Source organism: Hyperoodon ampullatus (genome assembly GCF_949752795.1).
Source record: "Hyperoodon ampullatus genome assembly, chromosome: 6".
Lineage (NCBI taxonomy): Eukaryota > Metazoa > Chordata > Mammalia > Artiodactyla > Ziphiidae > Hyperoodon > Hyperoodon ampullatus.
Window position 1 is genome coordinate 89,825,420 of NC_136919.1, and position 14,248 is coordinate 89,839,667.

General features: G+C 42.9%; 1 protein-coding gene across 1 annotated transcript; it reads left to right on the forward strand.

The window, feature by feature from the left end:
* Positions 1 to 8,340: 8,340 nt before the first annotated feature.
* LOC307054851 (spermatogenesis-associated protein 31D1-like) lies at positions 8,341 to 13,411 on the forward strand (the record flags this gene model as incomplete). Its single annotated transcript, XM_079706724.1, is given in 6 exon segments — positions 8,341 to 8,652; positions 9,399 to 9,444; positions 10,118 to 10,208; positions 10,363 to 11,391; positions 11,393 to 13,371; positions 13,374 to 13,411. Coding segments are annotated over 6 exon segments (3,495 nt in total).
* Positions 13,412 to 14,248: the final 837 nt, after the last annotated feature.

Genomic DNA, 14,248 nt, shown 5'->3' on the forward strand with positions numbered 1-14,248 from the left:
ATCCAAAAACAACAGAATACACATTTTTCTCAAGTGCTCATGGAACATTCTCCAGGATAGATCATATCTTGGGTCACAAATCAAGCCTTGGTAAATTTAAGAAAATTGAAATTGTATCAAGTATCTTTTCCGACCACAATGCTATGAAACTAGATATCAATTACAGGAAAAGAGCTGTAAAAAATACAAACACATGGAGGCTAAACAATACACTACTCAATAACGAAGTGATCACTGAGGAAATCAAAGAGGAAATTAAAAAATACCTAGAAACAAATGACAATGGAGACACGACGACCCAAAACCTATGGGATGCAGCAAAAGCAGTTCTAAGAGGGAAGTTTATAGCAATACAATCCCACCTTAAGAAACAGGAAACATCTCGAATAAACAACCTAACCTTGCACCTAAAGCAATTAGAGAAAGAAGAACAAAAACATCCCAAAGTTAGCAGAAGGAAAGAAGTCATAAAAATCAGATCAGAAATAAATGAAAAAGAAATGAAGGAAACGATAGCAAAGATCAATAAAACTAAAAGCTGGTTCTTTGAGAAGATAAACAAAATTGATAAACCATTAGCCAGACTCATCAAGAAAAAAAGGGAGAAGACTCAAATCAATAGAATTAGAAATGAAAAAGGAGAAGTAACAACTGACACTGCAGAAATACAAAAGATCATGAGAGATTACTATAAGCAACTCTATGCCAATAAAATGGACAACCTGGAAGAAATGGACAAATTCTTAGAAATGCACAACCTGCCAAGACTGAATCAGGAAGAAATAGAAAATATGAACAGGCAAATCACAAGCACTGAAATTGAAACTGTGATAAAAAATCTTCCAACAAACAAAAGCCCAGGACCAGATGGCTTCACAGGAGAATTCTATCAAGCATTTAGAGAAGAGCTAACACCTATCCTTCTCAAACTCTTCCAAAATATAGCAGAGGACGGAACACTCCCAAACTCATTCTATGAGGCCACCATCACCTTGATACCAAAACCAGACAAGGATGTCACAAAGAAAGAAAACTACAGGCCAATATCACTGATGAACATAGATGCAAAAATCCTCAACAAAATACTAGCAAACAGAATCCAACAGCACATTAAAAGGATCATACACCATGATCAAGTGGGGTTTATTCCAGGAATGCAAGGATTCTTCAATATACGCAAATCAATCAACGTGATACACCATATTAACAAATTGAAGGAGAAAAACCATATGATCATCTCAATAGATGCAGAGAAAGCTTTCGACAAAATTCAACACCCATTTATGATAAAAACCCTGCAGAAAGTAGGCATAGAGGGAACTTTCCTCAACATAATAAAGGCCATATATGACAAACCCACAGCCAGCATCGTCCTCAATGGTGAAAAACTGAAACCATTTCCACTAAGATCAGGAACAAGACAAGGTTGCCCACTCTCACCACTCTTATTCAACATAGTTTTGGAAGTTTTAGCCACAGCAATCAGAGAAGAAAAGGAAATAAAAGGAATCCAAATCGGAAAAGAAGAAGTAAAGCTGTCACTGTTTGCAGATGACATGATACTATACATAGAGAATCCTAAAGATGCTACCAGAAAACTACTAGAGCTAATCAATGAATTTGGTAAAGTTGCAGGATACAAAATTAATGCACAGAAATCTCTGGCATTCCTATATACTAATGATGAAAAATCTGAAAGTGAAATAAAGAAAACACTCCCATTTACCATTGCAACAAAAAGAATAAAATATCTAGGAATAAACCTACCTAAGGAGACAAAAGACCTGTATTCAGAAAATTATAAGACACTGATGAAAGAAATTAAAGAGGATACAAATAGATGGAGAGATGTACCATGTTCTTGGATTGGAAGAATCAACATTGTGAAAATGACTCTACTACCCAAAGCAATCTACAGATTCAGTGCAATCCCTATCAAACTACCACTGGCATTTTTCACAGAACTAGAGCAAAAAATTTCACAATTTGTATGGAAACACAAAAGACCCCGAATAGCCAAAGCAATCTTGAGAACGAAAAGTGGAGCTGGAGGAATCAGGCTCCCTGACTTCAGACTATACTACAAAGCTACAGTAATCAAGACAGTATGGTACTGGCACAAAAACAGAAAGATAGATCAATGGAACAGGATAGAAAGCCCAGAGATAAACCCACGGACATATGGTCACCTTATCTTTGATAAAGGAGGCAGGAATGTACAGTGGAGAAAGGACAGTCTCTTCAATAAGTGGTGCTGGGAAAACTGGATAGGGACATGTAAAAGTATGAGATTAGATCACTCCCTAACACCATACACAAAAATAAGCTCAAAATGGATTAAAGACCTAAATGTAAGGCCAGACACTATCAAACTCTTAGAGGAAAACATAGGCAGAACACTCTATGACATAAATCACAGCAAGATCCTTTTTGACCCACCTCCTAGAGAAATGGAAATAAAGACAAAAATAAACACATGGGACCTAATGAAACTTAAAAGCTTTTGCACAGCAAAGGAAACCATAAACAAGACGAAAAGACAACCCTCAGAATGGGAGAAAATATTTGCAAATGAAGCAACTGACAAAGGATTAATCTCCAAAATTTATAAGCAGCTCATGCAGCTCAATAACAAAAAAACAAACAGCCCAATCCAAAAATGGGCAGAAGACCTAAATAGACATTTCTCCACAGAAGATATACAGACTGCCAACAAACACATGAAAGGATGCTCAACATCTTTACTCATTAGAGAAATGCAAATCAAAACTACAATGAGATATCATCTCACACCAGTCAGAATGGCCATCATCAAAAAATCTAGAAACAATAAATGCTGGAGAGGGTGTGGAAAAAAGGGAACACTCTTGCACTGCTGGTGGGAATGTGAACTGGTACAGCCACTATGGAAAACGGTATGGAGGTTCCTTAAGAAACTACAAATAGAACTACCATATGACCCGGCAATCACACTACTGGGCATATACCCTGAGAAAACCATAATTCAAAAAGAGACATGTAACAAAATGTTCATAGCAGCCCTATTTACAATAGCCCAGAGATGGAAACAACCTAAGTGTCCATCATCGGATGAATGGGTAAAGAAGATGTGGCACATATATACAATGGAATATTACTCAGCCATAAAAAGAAATGAAATTGAGCTATTTGTAATGAGGTGGATGGACCTAGAGTCTGTCATACAGAGTGAAGTAAGTCAGAAAGAGAAAGACAAATACTGTATGCTGACACATATATATGGAATTTAAGAAAAAAAAAAATGTCATGAAGAACATAGGGGTAAGACAGGAATAAAGACACAGACCTACTAGAGAATGGACTTGAGGATATGGGGAGGGGGAAGGGTAAGCTGTGACAAAGTGAAAGAGCGGCATGGACATATATACACTACCAAATGTAGATAGCTAGTGGGAAGCAGCCGCATAGCACAGGGAGATCAGCTCGGTGCTTTGTGACCGCCTGGAGGGGTGGGATAGGAAGGGTGGGAGGGAGACGCAAAAGGGAGGGGATATGGGAACATATGTGTATGTATAACTGATTAAATTTGTTATAAAGCAAAAAAATAAAATACTTCGGAATATGAAAAAAAAAAAAAAAAAAAAAAAAAAGAAGCAACCTGCTGTGAACTAGAATTGTAATGCTGGAAGTTATCTGATTCCTACAGGCCTCTCTTCCTTCTCTGCCCTGGTGAATGACTGCTAAAGGAATTTAAAGCATGTAAAACATGATAAACATTGATTTGTTGCCTTGGCCATTGAACTGGACATGTTGCCTTCTTGCAGGTAAAACTGAAGAGGAGTATGACAGATCCTAAATTTTATTTATAAGGGTGAAGCTTTTAAATGTACTCACTTAAGTTGCTTCTTGAGGCAGTAATGTCCTATTTCCTTCAAATTAGACTTCCAGCTTTGAACCCAGTTTATAAAGCAAAGCAAAATGAAACAAAAACCTAGACAAAGAAACCTCTGTCAGTAGAACACTTTAGCAAAGACTGATGACCTGAAGAAAAGGGTTGACAAGATGCGATTGGTCAGTTCACTGCTCTGAAGGAGAGGCATCCTTTATTTGTGGCTGCCTAGGGAAGGCCAGTTACAATGCAGAAAAGCTAAGAAATGGTAGGAGAAAGTGGAGAAACAAACAGGAAAAGAGTGAAAAACTGGACATAAGAAAAATGGAAGGTATAGAAGAAACAGCAACTTTCACAGTTGATTGTGCCGCAGTTCAAGAAGAGCATAGCGACCACTGTTACACTGTTGGCCGCCCCCCGTGATCTCCCAGTATTTGCCTCTGTGTAGTCCTCTTTCTTAGAACCTGAGTTGGGAGTATGACTTATTTTAATTAACTGGAAGTGGCAGAGTCATGCTCTATCAGTTCTTGTTCCAAGCCTTAAGAAGTTCTGCTTTTGTTCTCTTCAGAGCCATGATCTGCTTTATAAGAATTCTGTTAGCCTGCTGGAGCTATGTGGAGAGGCTGTCAGAAAAGCCACATAAGAGGGAGAGGCCCTGAGAGACAAGCCTGGCCATCCCAGTGTCTCAGTCAAGCCCAGGACCCTGCTGACCTGCCAGCTGGATGAATCCACGTGAGTAGCCATCAGTAAGATCAACAGAAGGGTCACCCAGCCAAGCCCAGCCCAGATTGCAGAATTATGAGCAAATAAAATGTTCATTGTTTTAAGCCACTGATTTTTGGGGTGGTTTGTTATACAGCAAAATACAGCTCCTGGCATGTTAAAATGAAGTCAGTGATCAACACCCAGTGACTCTACTCTCTGAGACAGTATTGTGTGGACTGAAGACGCACGTCTGGGACCAAAGCAAGCTTGGTTCAAATCCTTACTTTTTCACTTTTTAGCTCTTATGGCCTTGGGCAAGTTATTTAATCTTTCTGGGGCTCAGTCTTGTTATCTGTGAGTGAGAGAAATATTTCTTCTCTCACAAGATAGTTAAGAAATGAAATGAGTGAAAGTTTGGGGCACAAATTAAGTACCCACCAAGTCTTATATTATTTGTTATATTCCATTTCCTTCCTGTCCTTCCCTCACCCCCTGAGGGGATAAAAGTGATCCAAACTACATTAACTCTTTAGGGTAGCCCTGTGACCTGCTAAAGGCAGTTCTGTCATAGGTCAGTTTTGCACTGCATATGTATATTTGACAAACAATTGTTGTGTTTATATGAAAAAGAGGTAAACTCCTAAAATACAGGTGATGGAGTTTTAAAATGATAGCAGGTTTGTGGGGCACTGCTGGAGACAATGCACATTTGTGTCCATGTCCCAGACCGCCTACACCTGCTCCTCTGCAGTATCACAGCTGTTTATTAGACTAAGCTGGGGTCACCAAAGAATACTGAAGTTACATTCAGCTTATTTTACTGCAGAAGGCATGAAGGTACATGCTGTATTTCCATTTGGTTTTCACAAAAATGCATTACTATCTCAATGGTTTGTGAAGTTCACTTAGGCAAAAATTGCAGATTTCGAGGTAGTACTGCATAAACTTTGGTGTTTGTTGAGTCCTTGTCTTCATACTGGAAAGAAGAAAGTCCTATATTGAGTGACTAAATTATGTGCAGACACCAAGAGAAAACACACACATGCACACACACGAAAGAAAGGATTAAGGAAGAAAGAAATAAACCTGCTCTGGCCTTAATGGATTCACTTTAATGGATAAAGTGAATATTCTCAATCACATAACCACTTTAATTTTAGTACCAGGGCATACTTTTTAAGAAATCACTTATTTATATTGTTTAAAATAGTAACATTGAGAATGTGAGGAATTTAGTAGGCAGGGCTCTACTACTTACTTGCTGAACGATCTAAGGAAGTTTCTTCCCGTCTCTGAGCTTCAGTTTTATTTACTGATACAATGGGCACAATAATACCCGTACTGTTTACATCACAGGATGTTTGTGAAAATCCACTGAGATCGCTGAAAGCAAAATGTTTTATAAATTAGACAAATAAATTTATAATTTATCATTGATGTTAGTCTAGGAAGGATAAGTGCTGTGAACTTCTCCTACTAAATACCAATGGAGTTTATTTGTGGTTGGTACAAAAAGAAAAAAAAAGAAAAAAAAATGTGCTGTACAATTTAGTCCTTTGTTTCTTTCAATTTTGAAGGAGCTCTACCAGGTTCTGAAAAGGAATCTTATTAACATTTTGGGAAAAGCCTTTTTATTGAAACTTCTTGTAAATTTTACACGCAAGGCACACACATGTATGTAAGGATATCTAGCCAACATGCACCCTTTTAAAAGAGAAAAGCTCTTCTTTAACCATCTTCTCCAAGAATCGTTCATTTGTATCAGAAAATTGGAGAGGCATGCAGGGATACCTTCCTAAGGAGCATAAAACGTCTGAGCAGTTATCACCCATAGCATCTGTCCCTTCTCTGATCTATTCCAGAGATCACTTGCCAATTCACAAATGCCATGGGGGACCTCTCCTGTGCGGTTATGTAACTCTTGACCTGTGTAGGGCTTGCCCCTAAAACTGCACCATGAGGTCCTTAAGGACAGAGCCTGCGACTTACAGGTACTTGTGTCTCCTAGTTTCCAGCAGTAAATATTTATTAAATGAAAACTTGGCTGAGGTTGCATATCAAGGTCAGGAGGAAGTGGTGCCTCTTGGCAGATTTGATCCTCAGGGTAGTTTACCTGTTCCTGCATAATTGAAAGAAGACTCTGTGGGTTTGAAGGCTGTCTAACCCTTTCACAGGAGATCAAGTAACTGTGCTAGGCCATGGGTGTCAAATAAAGGGCATCACAGTTTAAGAAAGACATGAGAAATTAGGAGACAGTTCAGAGAACAGCTGTCATGAAGATAAAGAGTTTAGAAAGGAAGATATAGGAAGAGGGGAGGGAAGTACTGGGATTATTTAAACCTGACAAGAGGAGCCTGAAAAAAAGCATGGCAGGTAGTTGATTTTCAAACATTTATGGGGATGATTATATAGAGCAGAGCTTCTCAACCTTTGTGGCAAGGCACACTTAAGAAAAGATTATATTTACAGGGCCCACAAGGATAATCAGGTAAGGCTGCTCAAGACTCGATTCTTCTCTAAGGCTTTGACATTCCTAGGTCCCACCGTGCCACCAGAGGGCTTAGCACAGCCTTTGGGTAGTGTTATGGACAGAATATTTGTGTCCTACCAAACTCATATGTTGAAACCCTAAGGCCAATATGATATCACAGTATTAGGAGATGGGGCCTTTGGGAGGTGATTAGGTCATAACAGTGGAGCCTTCATGAATGGAATTAATGCTCTTATAGAAGAGACCTCACAGAGCTCTCTCACCCACTTTTTCTGCAGGGTTCCTGGGAGAAGACAGCTGTTTACGAACCAGGAAGTAGGCCTCACCAGACACAGAATCTGCTGTTGCCTTCATTTCGGACTTCCCAGCCTCCAGAACTATGAGAAATAAGTGTTTGTTGTTTAAGCACCCAGTCTATGGTGTTTTGTTACGGCAGCCCAAACTGACTAGGACAGGGATTTGTGCACATCTTAGAAAATTGATGTCCCCTAATCAGGGACTGTCTGTATTTTAGGTAGAGTAGGAAGAAGCAGGGTCAAAACAAAAGATGGAAGATTGGAATAAAATGAGAAAACACTTTATTCTTAGATTTGAAAATACCAGATTGGTTTGTCAAAGGGGTGTGTGTGTGTGTGTGTGTGTGTAGCATGTCCTAAAAGTCTTTATGCAGTTTAAGCTTCACTAACTTCAGAAAAATAAGTGCTACAGACTTACCCTCAAGATCTCGTGAAAGTTTAATTATTTACATTTATTTTATAGTAACTTTAGTTTTGTGAATGTTGAATAACGAATTATTCATTTTAATTATTTGAGTCAGCCCCTCTGACTGAAGATGGTAATGGCTGACTGCAACAAAAAGCAAAATTCCCTAGTCAACATTCACAAAACTGGATAAAAGAACTTTTAAGTTCTTTAGAACTGGGTTTGCGTAGTGAAAAGATTCTATAGGGAAGATGGATTTAAGGACATATATGATCCTGAGTATAAATGTGTGGGTACAAGCAAAAATTCCAGACAGTATTTCAGACACTTAAGGCAGTGGAATTGGTGAGACCCAAGTCAAGTTTCTATCAAACAGTAGAGGGGACCCAGGTAGTATCTGGTTTACAGATGGGACAAGCAGAAAATTTCATTACTGTAAATATATGAAACCATGAAAGGATGGAGTTGGAAAATAGGATGGCAGGGTAGGGCAGAGGGACCTGGAAGGCCCAGCAGGGGCGGAAGGGGTTGCTGGACTGGTGGGTGGGGGAGGGGCTGTGGACACACCCTCTCCATGTTGTCCCCTCCCCCACACTCAGAAACCCTTTGTGACTCTTCAGTGCTCTGTGATACAGGCCTGGGACTGCTCAATAACTTCAGTAACTTCAAGCAGCCTTGTGATTCAGAAAACGGAATTCAGAAAATGGAACGCTCTCTCATTTTTGAACAGCTTACGGACCCATGTCCGAGCTGTGACTCAACATCCTTGGATATTGACCAAAACCTAGTCGTCCCGTGTGGGTTGGGGTTGCTTCTTCTGTTCCTGTGGTACCTGGTGCGCTTGCCATTTTCATCTATCTTTAGTAAAACCAAAGACATCCGAAAGGTAAGCAGCCCTGGGTGAGCCCCCAGTGGAGATTCTTTATTGTTGTTTCCATTTCTAGTCCCACATTTTAAAATGAGTTTGGTTGGCTCAGAGAGACACCTAAGATGGGAAGTTCAAGGAGAGGAGAGAACATCACCCTCCTAGGGAAAGAAGCCAGGCAGGGCTAGGGGTTCAGGGGGACCAAGGCTTCCAGTTGAAGCCCATGTCCCATCTGAGTGTTTGGAGGACTCCAGGATAAAATCCCAAACAGTAATTCTGTGGCCCTGGGTTGGGTTATTTAGAGAGTTTGGGATCTCTGCAGGAGGACAGAGTTCCCCATTGCTTGATCATGCCTCACATTCTCACGTCAGGCATCACTTGACAAAGCCTTCCTTTGTGCTGGGCTGATCAGAGCAGCAATGCTGAGCCTCTGACCATAGGCTGGAGCCTGAGCTCCAGGATACAGGGTCCTATCTGAGGGACATGGACGTGACTGTTGGCCTCAGATGCTAGGCCCTCCTTGGGCAGATGACTTCTGACTGAGAATATCAAGTGTGGACCTCATAGTCGAAAGTCCTTCTTTGAGTTTGTCAAAGAAGAAAAAAATTGAAAGCATTTTAAACCTTTAAAATTGATAAAAAGAAGGAACATAAAGTTCTGTTAATTAAAATAGAGTCATATTATTCATGGATAATGAATATCTGAGTTTCCTAGAGAAGAGTGAGAGAAATGAGCCCCAGCCCTTCATTCTTTTCTTTTGTTCTCAGCATCAGGGCAGAGCCAAGAGGAGAAGGAAAGGTGGAACACCAAAAGGTAAGGTTCTGCCTATCCCGCCTGAACTCTCCAAGGGTGACCCTTCCTGCCTTTTCCATGAGACCCAAGGTCCCTGATCTCTGCAGATGTCAACTGCTAGATACAGTTTCTCTCAGAGACCAGAGTTCTCAGAGGAGAGGCTTGTGGGAAGGCAGTCAGAGCCTGAGACACTTCTCAGATTCCCTGCTCTGCTCATCGCTGGGCATGAAGCAGTGATGGACCTGGGCAATGGGTGTTTCCCAACAGGTGGCCAGGTGAGATGTCAAGAGTCAGAACTTCTGTGTCCTGACTCTGTAAAAGTCCTTTGACTTCCTGGATGATCAGATCCCTCTCTAAGGCAACACTGATCTCTAGGCTTCACATGGTGGTTTTGAGCATCACATGAGATAAAATGCATGTGAAAGTACTTTACAAGAAGCAACATACACATGTTAATATCATTGACCATTTGACCTCATCTACTAATTCTTGGGCCTTTCAGAGTCTAATATCCCAAGGGTTTCCCATAAGGGGACTCCTTTATTATACCTATGCTTCTACCTTCATTACATATAACCCACTCTCCTGGTTTCTTGGGTTGGAGATGTCACCAGACAGAAACAGAGGAGAAAACGCAGCTGATTTCTATTCTGAAAAGGTGACTCTTCCCCCTTCTTTCCTGATCCCCCCTTAGCATGTTCTATGCAATTCCAGGGATTCAGTGCAACCTGCTGTAGTCATGGCAGGGGGCAGCATAGGAATGAGTATGTGATGAAGGCCTTGAGGTGAGGGCTATTGAGCATGTTGTGAACTCATGGATGTGGAGGAGCAATGTGAAGGGGCAGCAGGCTTCCAGTGACCCCACCCCTGCCAGGCCAGCAGGTCCCCCTTTCCTTGTTCTGGTCCTGGTTGCATCTTTGTACTTCCTGTCTTCTGCAGCGCCCTGGGCCGGCACGATGACACCACCCACTTGCGTCAACTCTTATGTCCAGACCCCTTCTGTGAGGTGTGTAATAATGCAACTGCTGAGGTCAGTCGGCTGCTACTCCCAGAGGCCCTGGAAGATTCTACTTCCTCTGTGTCCCCGTTGGCTTCCACAGCTCCTGTGACTGAGTCATCGTTTACTCTGTCCCCTGCCTTCTCAACAGTCCCTCCAAGGGACCTAACACCAGCCTCTCTGCTTGAGCCTTCCCCACTGCCCCCCTCCGTTCTCTCCCCTAACCCAATGACCCCCTTAGTTGACTCTTTTTCACCCTCCCCATTGGGTCATTCTCTGGCACCAGAGCCTTTTCCTTCCTTGGATTCCAAATTCCCTGTGGACTATTCCCCACCCCAACCCCTTGCCTTTCCCCGTCTCCTACCACATGACACTCAGACAGCAGGTCCTGTTCTCCCACGAGAGGCCACTCTGTCTCCGGATACCGTTTTCTCTCTTGACCCCACCCTTTCCCAAGATATCAACCCCTTATCAGATTTGTCCCAGGCAATGAATCACCCCGATTCTTTTGCTTGTCATCATGCACCACCAGCTCTGTCTGTTTCACCACAGCCAGACTGCACTTTATCTGTCACTCAATCTAAATCAATTGCCATCTTACTGAAGCCTGTTCCTGAGAACTCACTTCCAGAAAGCCCTGGTGTAATGTTCCAGCTAGAGGAAGATGTGGGGAAAGATCTGGGACACAGCCTAGAGAATGGCCCAAAAGATCACCTGTTGAATGACCCAAAGAGCTCTTCAGGTAAGGATCTGGGGTATGACTCTGAGAAAGACCTAAACAGTCAGATGGTGAGTCTCTCAGAGAAAAATTCAAGGGTGTCAGCAAAGAGTCTAAGTCGGAGACAACTTGAAAATGTCCTAAAAGTACATTTGAGCAAGAAGTTGGAGGAAATAAATGAGGGTCGGCTCCCTGAGACTGTGCGTAATTCATGGCATGCTATCAAGCAAACATCGCTTCTTTCTGTGACAAACAAAACAGAGAAGTTTGCCATCATCAGTGGGTGAGGCCTACTCCCTGAATACCTTCCAGGACCTGACTTTTGTTGATTCCAGTCCACAACAGATGCTGGAAGCCCATATTAAAAGGTTTCATATGAGGATGTTGTGGGCCCTTCCCCGCAAGGTCCTTGAATCCATACAGATCTTTAAATTGAAAGATGCCTCATACCAGTCCTTGTCTCATGCCAACTTGCCCTCCTCAACCAATGTGATTTCTGAGGCAGACTCCAAATCTAGGAGCTTCAAGTCCTTTAGAGGAAGCTCTAAATCTCTCCATGGAGACAAAGTGGGAACAATAAATTCAGCCCCTGTCCTGGATCGTTCTCTCCCTGCCACCTCACCTGTGGGCAAAGGAGGACAGAGGGTCCTGAGACAACCACGCTCTGATGTCAACCGTGGGCTGGCAGAGGGTGTTCAGAGAATTAAGGATGCCAGACAGACTCGTCTGCCTGTCTCCCTCTGCATCACAGGGAAAGCAGGTCATAGACAGACTCAACCAGCCAACAGATATCCCCAAAAGCTGCTTGCAAAGCAAGCTGGGGCCAGATATGAGCCGAAGCATAAGAGTGTGAGTTCCAGCGATAAAGGAGAAATCCAACAGGGCAAAAAGGTGGAGAAGTCAGAACCTGTTTCAATGCCCAGATGGTCTAGGGAGGTATTCACGGCTGAGGAGCTTGATACTCTTCAATTAAAAACTAGTGACATGTTGGCAACTAGCAAGCCAGGGAGCTCCCAAATGATAAATGTGAATGAGAATAAAGTAGAAACTACCGTGACCACTGGAAGCCCCCCACCCAAATTACCAGTTCCCCAAGATCCTAAATCATTAGACCTTAAAGAACAACTGTTCAGTGAGTTAAACTTTAAACTGGAGAACAGGGAGCATAGCCAGGCTCAAGGCCAACCCACTGACACATCCCTTGCTTCAGATAACTTGACTTACGAGGTCTCACTGACTCATGCCCAGGGTGTCTCAGGTGGGGACATGGGAGCTTCCCAGGTGCTGCGTGTCCATTTGGAGGACAGAGGAATCGGGATGGAGCAGCAGCAGGAACCTTGGGTCCCTAAGCATGCCTTAAGGAGGTGCCAGGATAAGAATTTCCCACCAACTGCAAAGAGAGTGAGCCCTCTGGAGCCCAAGGCAGAAGAGCTTGATCGAGGGGATAAAGGGTTCGGGACATCCCAACTTAGGAGGAAGAGTTTCCCTACTCAGGAGATGGTACTAGAGAAGACACTTGCGAGCAAGTCTTCCCAGATCCTATCACAGAAGGGACAGCCTCTTCCTGAAGGCCATATCAGAAAAAGAATGAAGCACTTCTTGCAATGGCTTTTTTCTGGGATAAAATACAAAAGGCAAGAAGATGCCCAGGAAAAGGGCAGCCCCATATCAACTGTGCAGAACAGAGGCCTAGTTAAAAGTAGAGCTGCCTTTACTGGGACAACTGAAGCTCAGAAAATCGCGACAGACATCAGGAAGTTCCTAGATGAGAAACCGGGGTGTCAGTATGCAATGGATGTCACCTACTCTCAAGAGCCCCTTCCTTCCCCAGTGCAGTTTAGGAAAACCCAGCAAAAGGCGCAAGTGCAGGTCTGGACAGAGCCTGTCCAGGGGCATCCTTTCAACCACAGGGCTCCCTCCTGTAAACTGACAAATATCAAGTCCTGCTATCAAGAAGCTATCTTTGCTGGCCAGAGTTATCCTCCAAGTAGTATAAGACAGATCAGAGATAAGAAGAGACACCCCCAGAAAGTTGTGGCATTCAAGGACCAGCGACTGTGTCACAAACATCCCCCACCAGTGTCCCACAGGGAGCCTGTGCCCCATCCAAGCCCCACCCGCAGGCGTCAAGCTGGCCAGGCACCCACCACTGCGCTCAGCACTGCTGAAGGCCCTGTGTTCAGACATCTGTCTCTACTGTCTAGACAGAAAACACTTCCCCAGAATTTCCAGGGATGAAGACTTCCCATCCAGAAATAACTCCTTCCTTGTAGAGATTATTGATTCTCCCCAATAAATATTTATCTAATAATAGTGTATCTTTTCTGTGTACTGTGTACTGTGTTGGGGGCATGGGTTTTGGGTAACTCAGGGCTTATGTGTAAGGGAAAGGAAGGAGACAGTTCAGCTCTTACTGATTGCTTCCTTTGGCTTTGGCTAAAAGGTGACCAGTCCTCTGGAGTTCTTGCTGAGAAATAGATATTGTGCCCCTTCCACCCCCGCCACCCCCCCGCCCTGCCCCAAAGCCCATTTCCTCCCTGATGAAATTTGAGGAGATGGGCTTTGTCTTCTGCCACTTAGCTTAGTCTTAATGAAAATGTATAGCAGCCCACATCTCCCCCCTCACTGAATGTTTTATATCCTTTAGAGAAGTAGGGGAGATAGGTCTTTTATACCTGAGGAGCGTTAAGTACAGGTATACTTTCTGAAAATAATGCTGAAGAAGAAACAACAGCTTAATCATTATTTAGAACTCAGTGACCAGAGGCTCCCACAGGGGGCTGAACCCTGAATGGCACTATTTGGGCGGAGGTGTTGCTCTACTGGACCCTGGGCTACTTGCCGTAGGGTCCAGGAACAGCACAGCAGCTGCTTAAGAATCTGTTATGTGGGTCATGTTAATGTATCGGGAGAGCATACTTTAAACTTCACATGGAGGTTTCCTTACTAGAAAGGCACCCTGGGGAAGTGGTTCCCCTCCCGGGGTATTTTTTCAGGCTGCTCAGTTGATGACTGTTTTTTTTTTTTTTGCAGAGGAAAAGCACCACTCAGCTGTCAGTGGTAGGAATGTTGACCAGGCAGCCACCTACCTCCCAGGGTAAAATACAGCT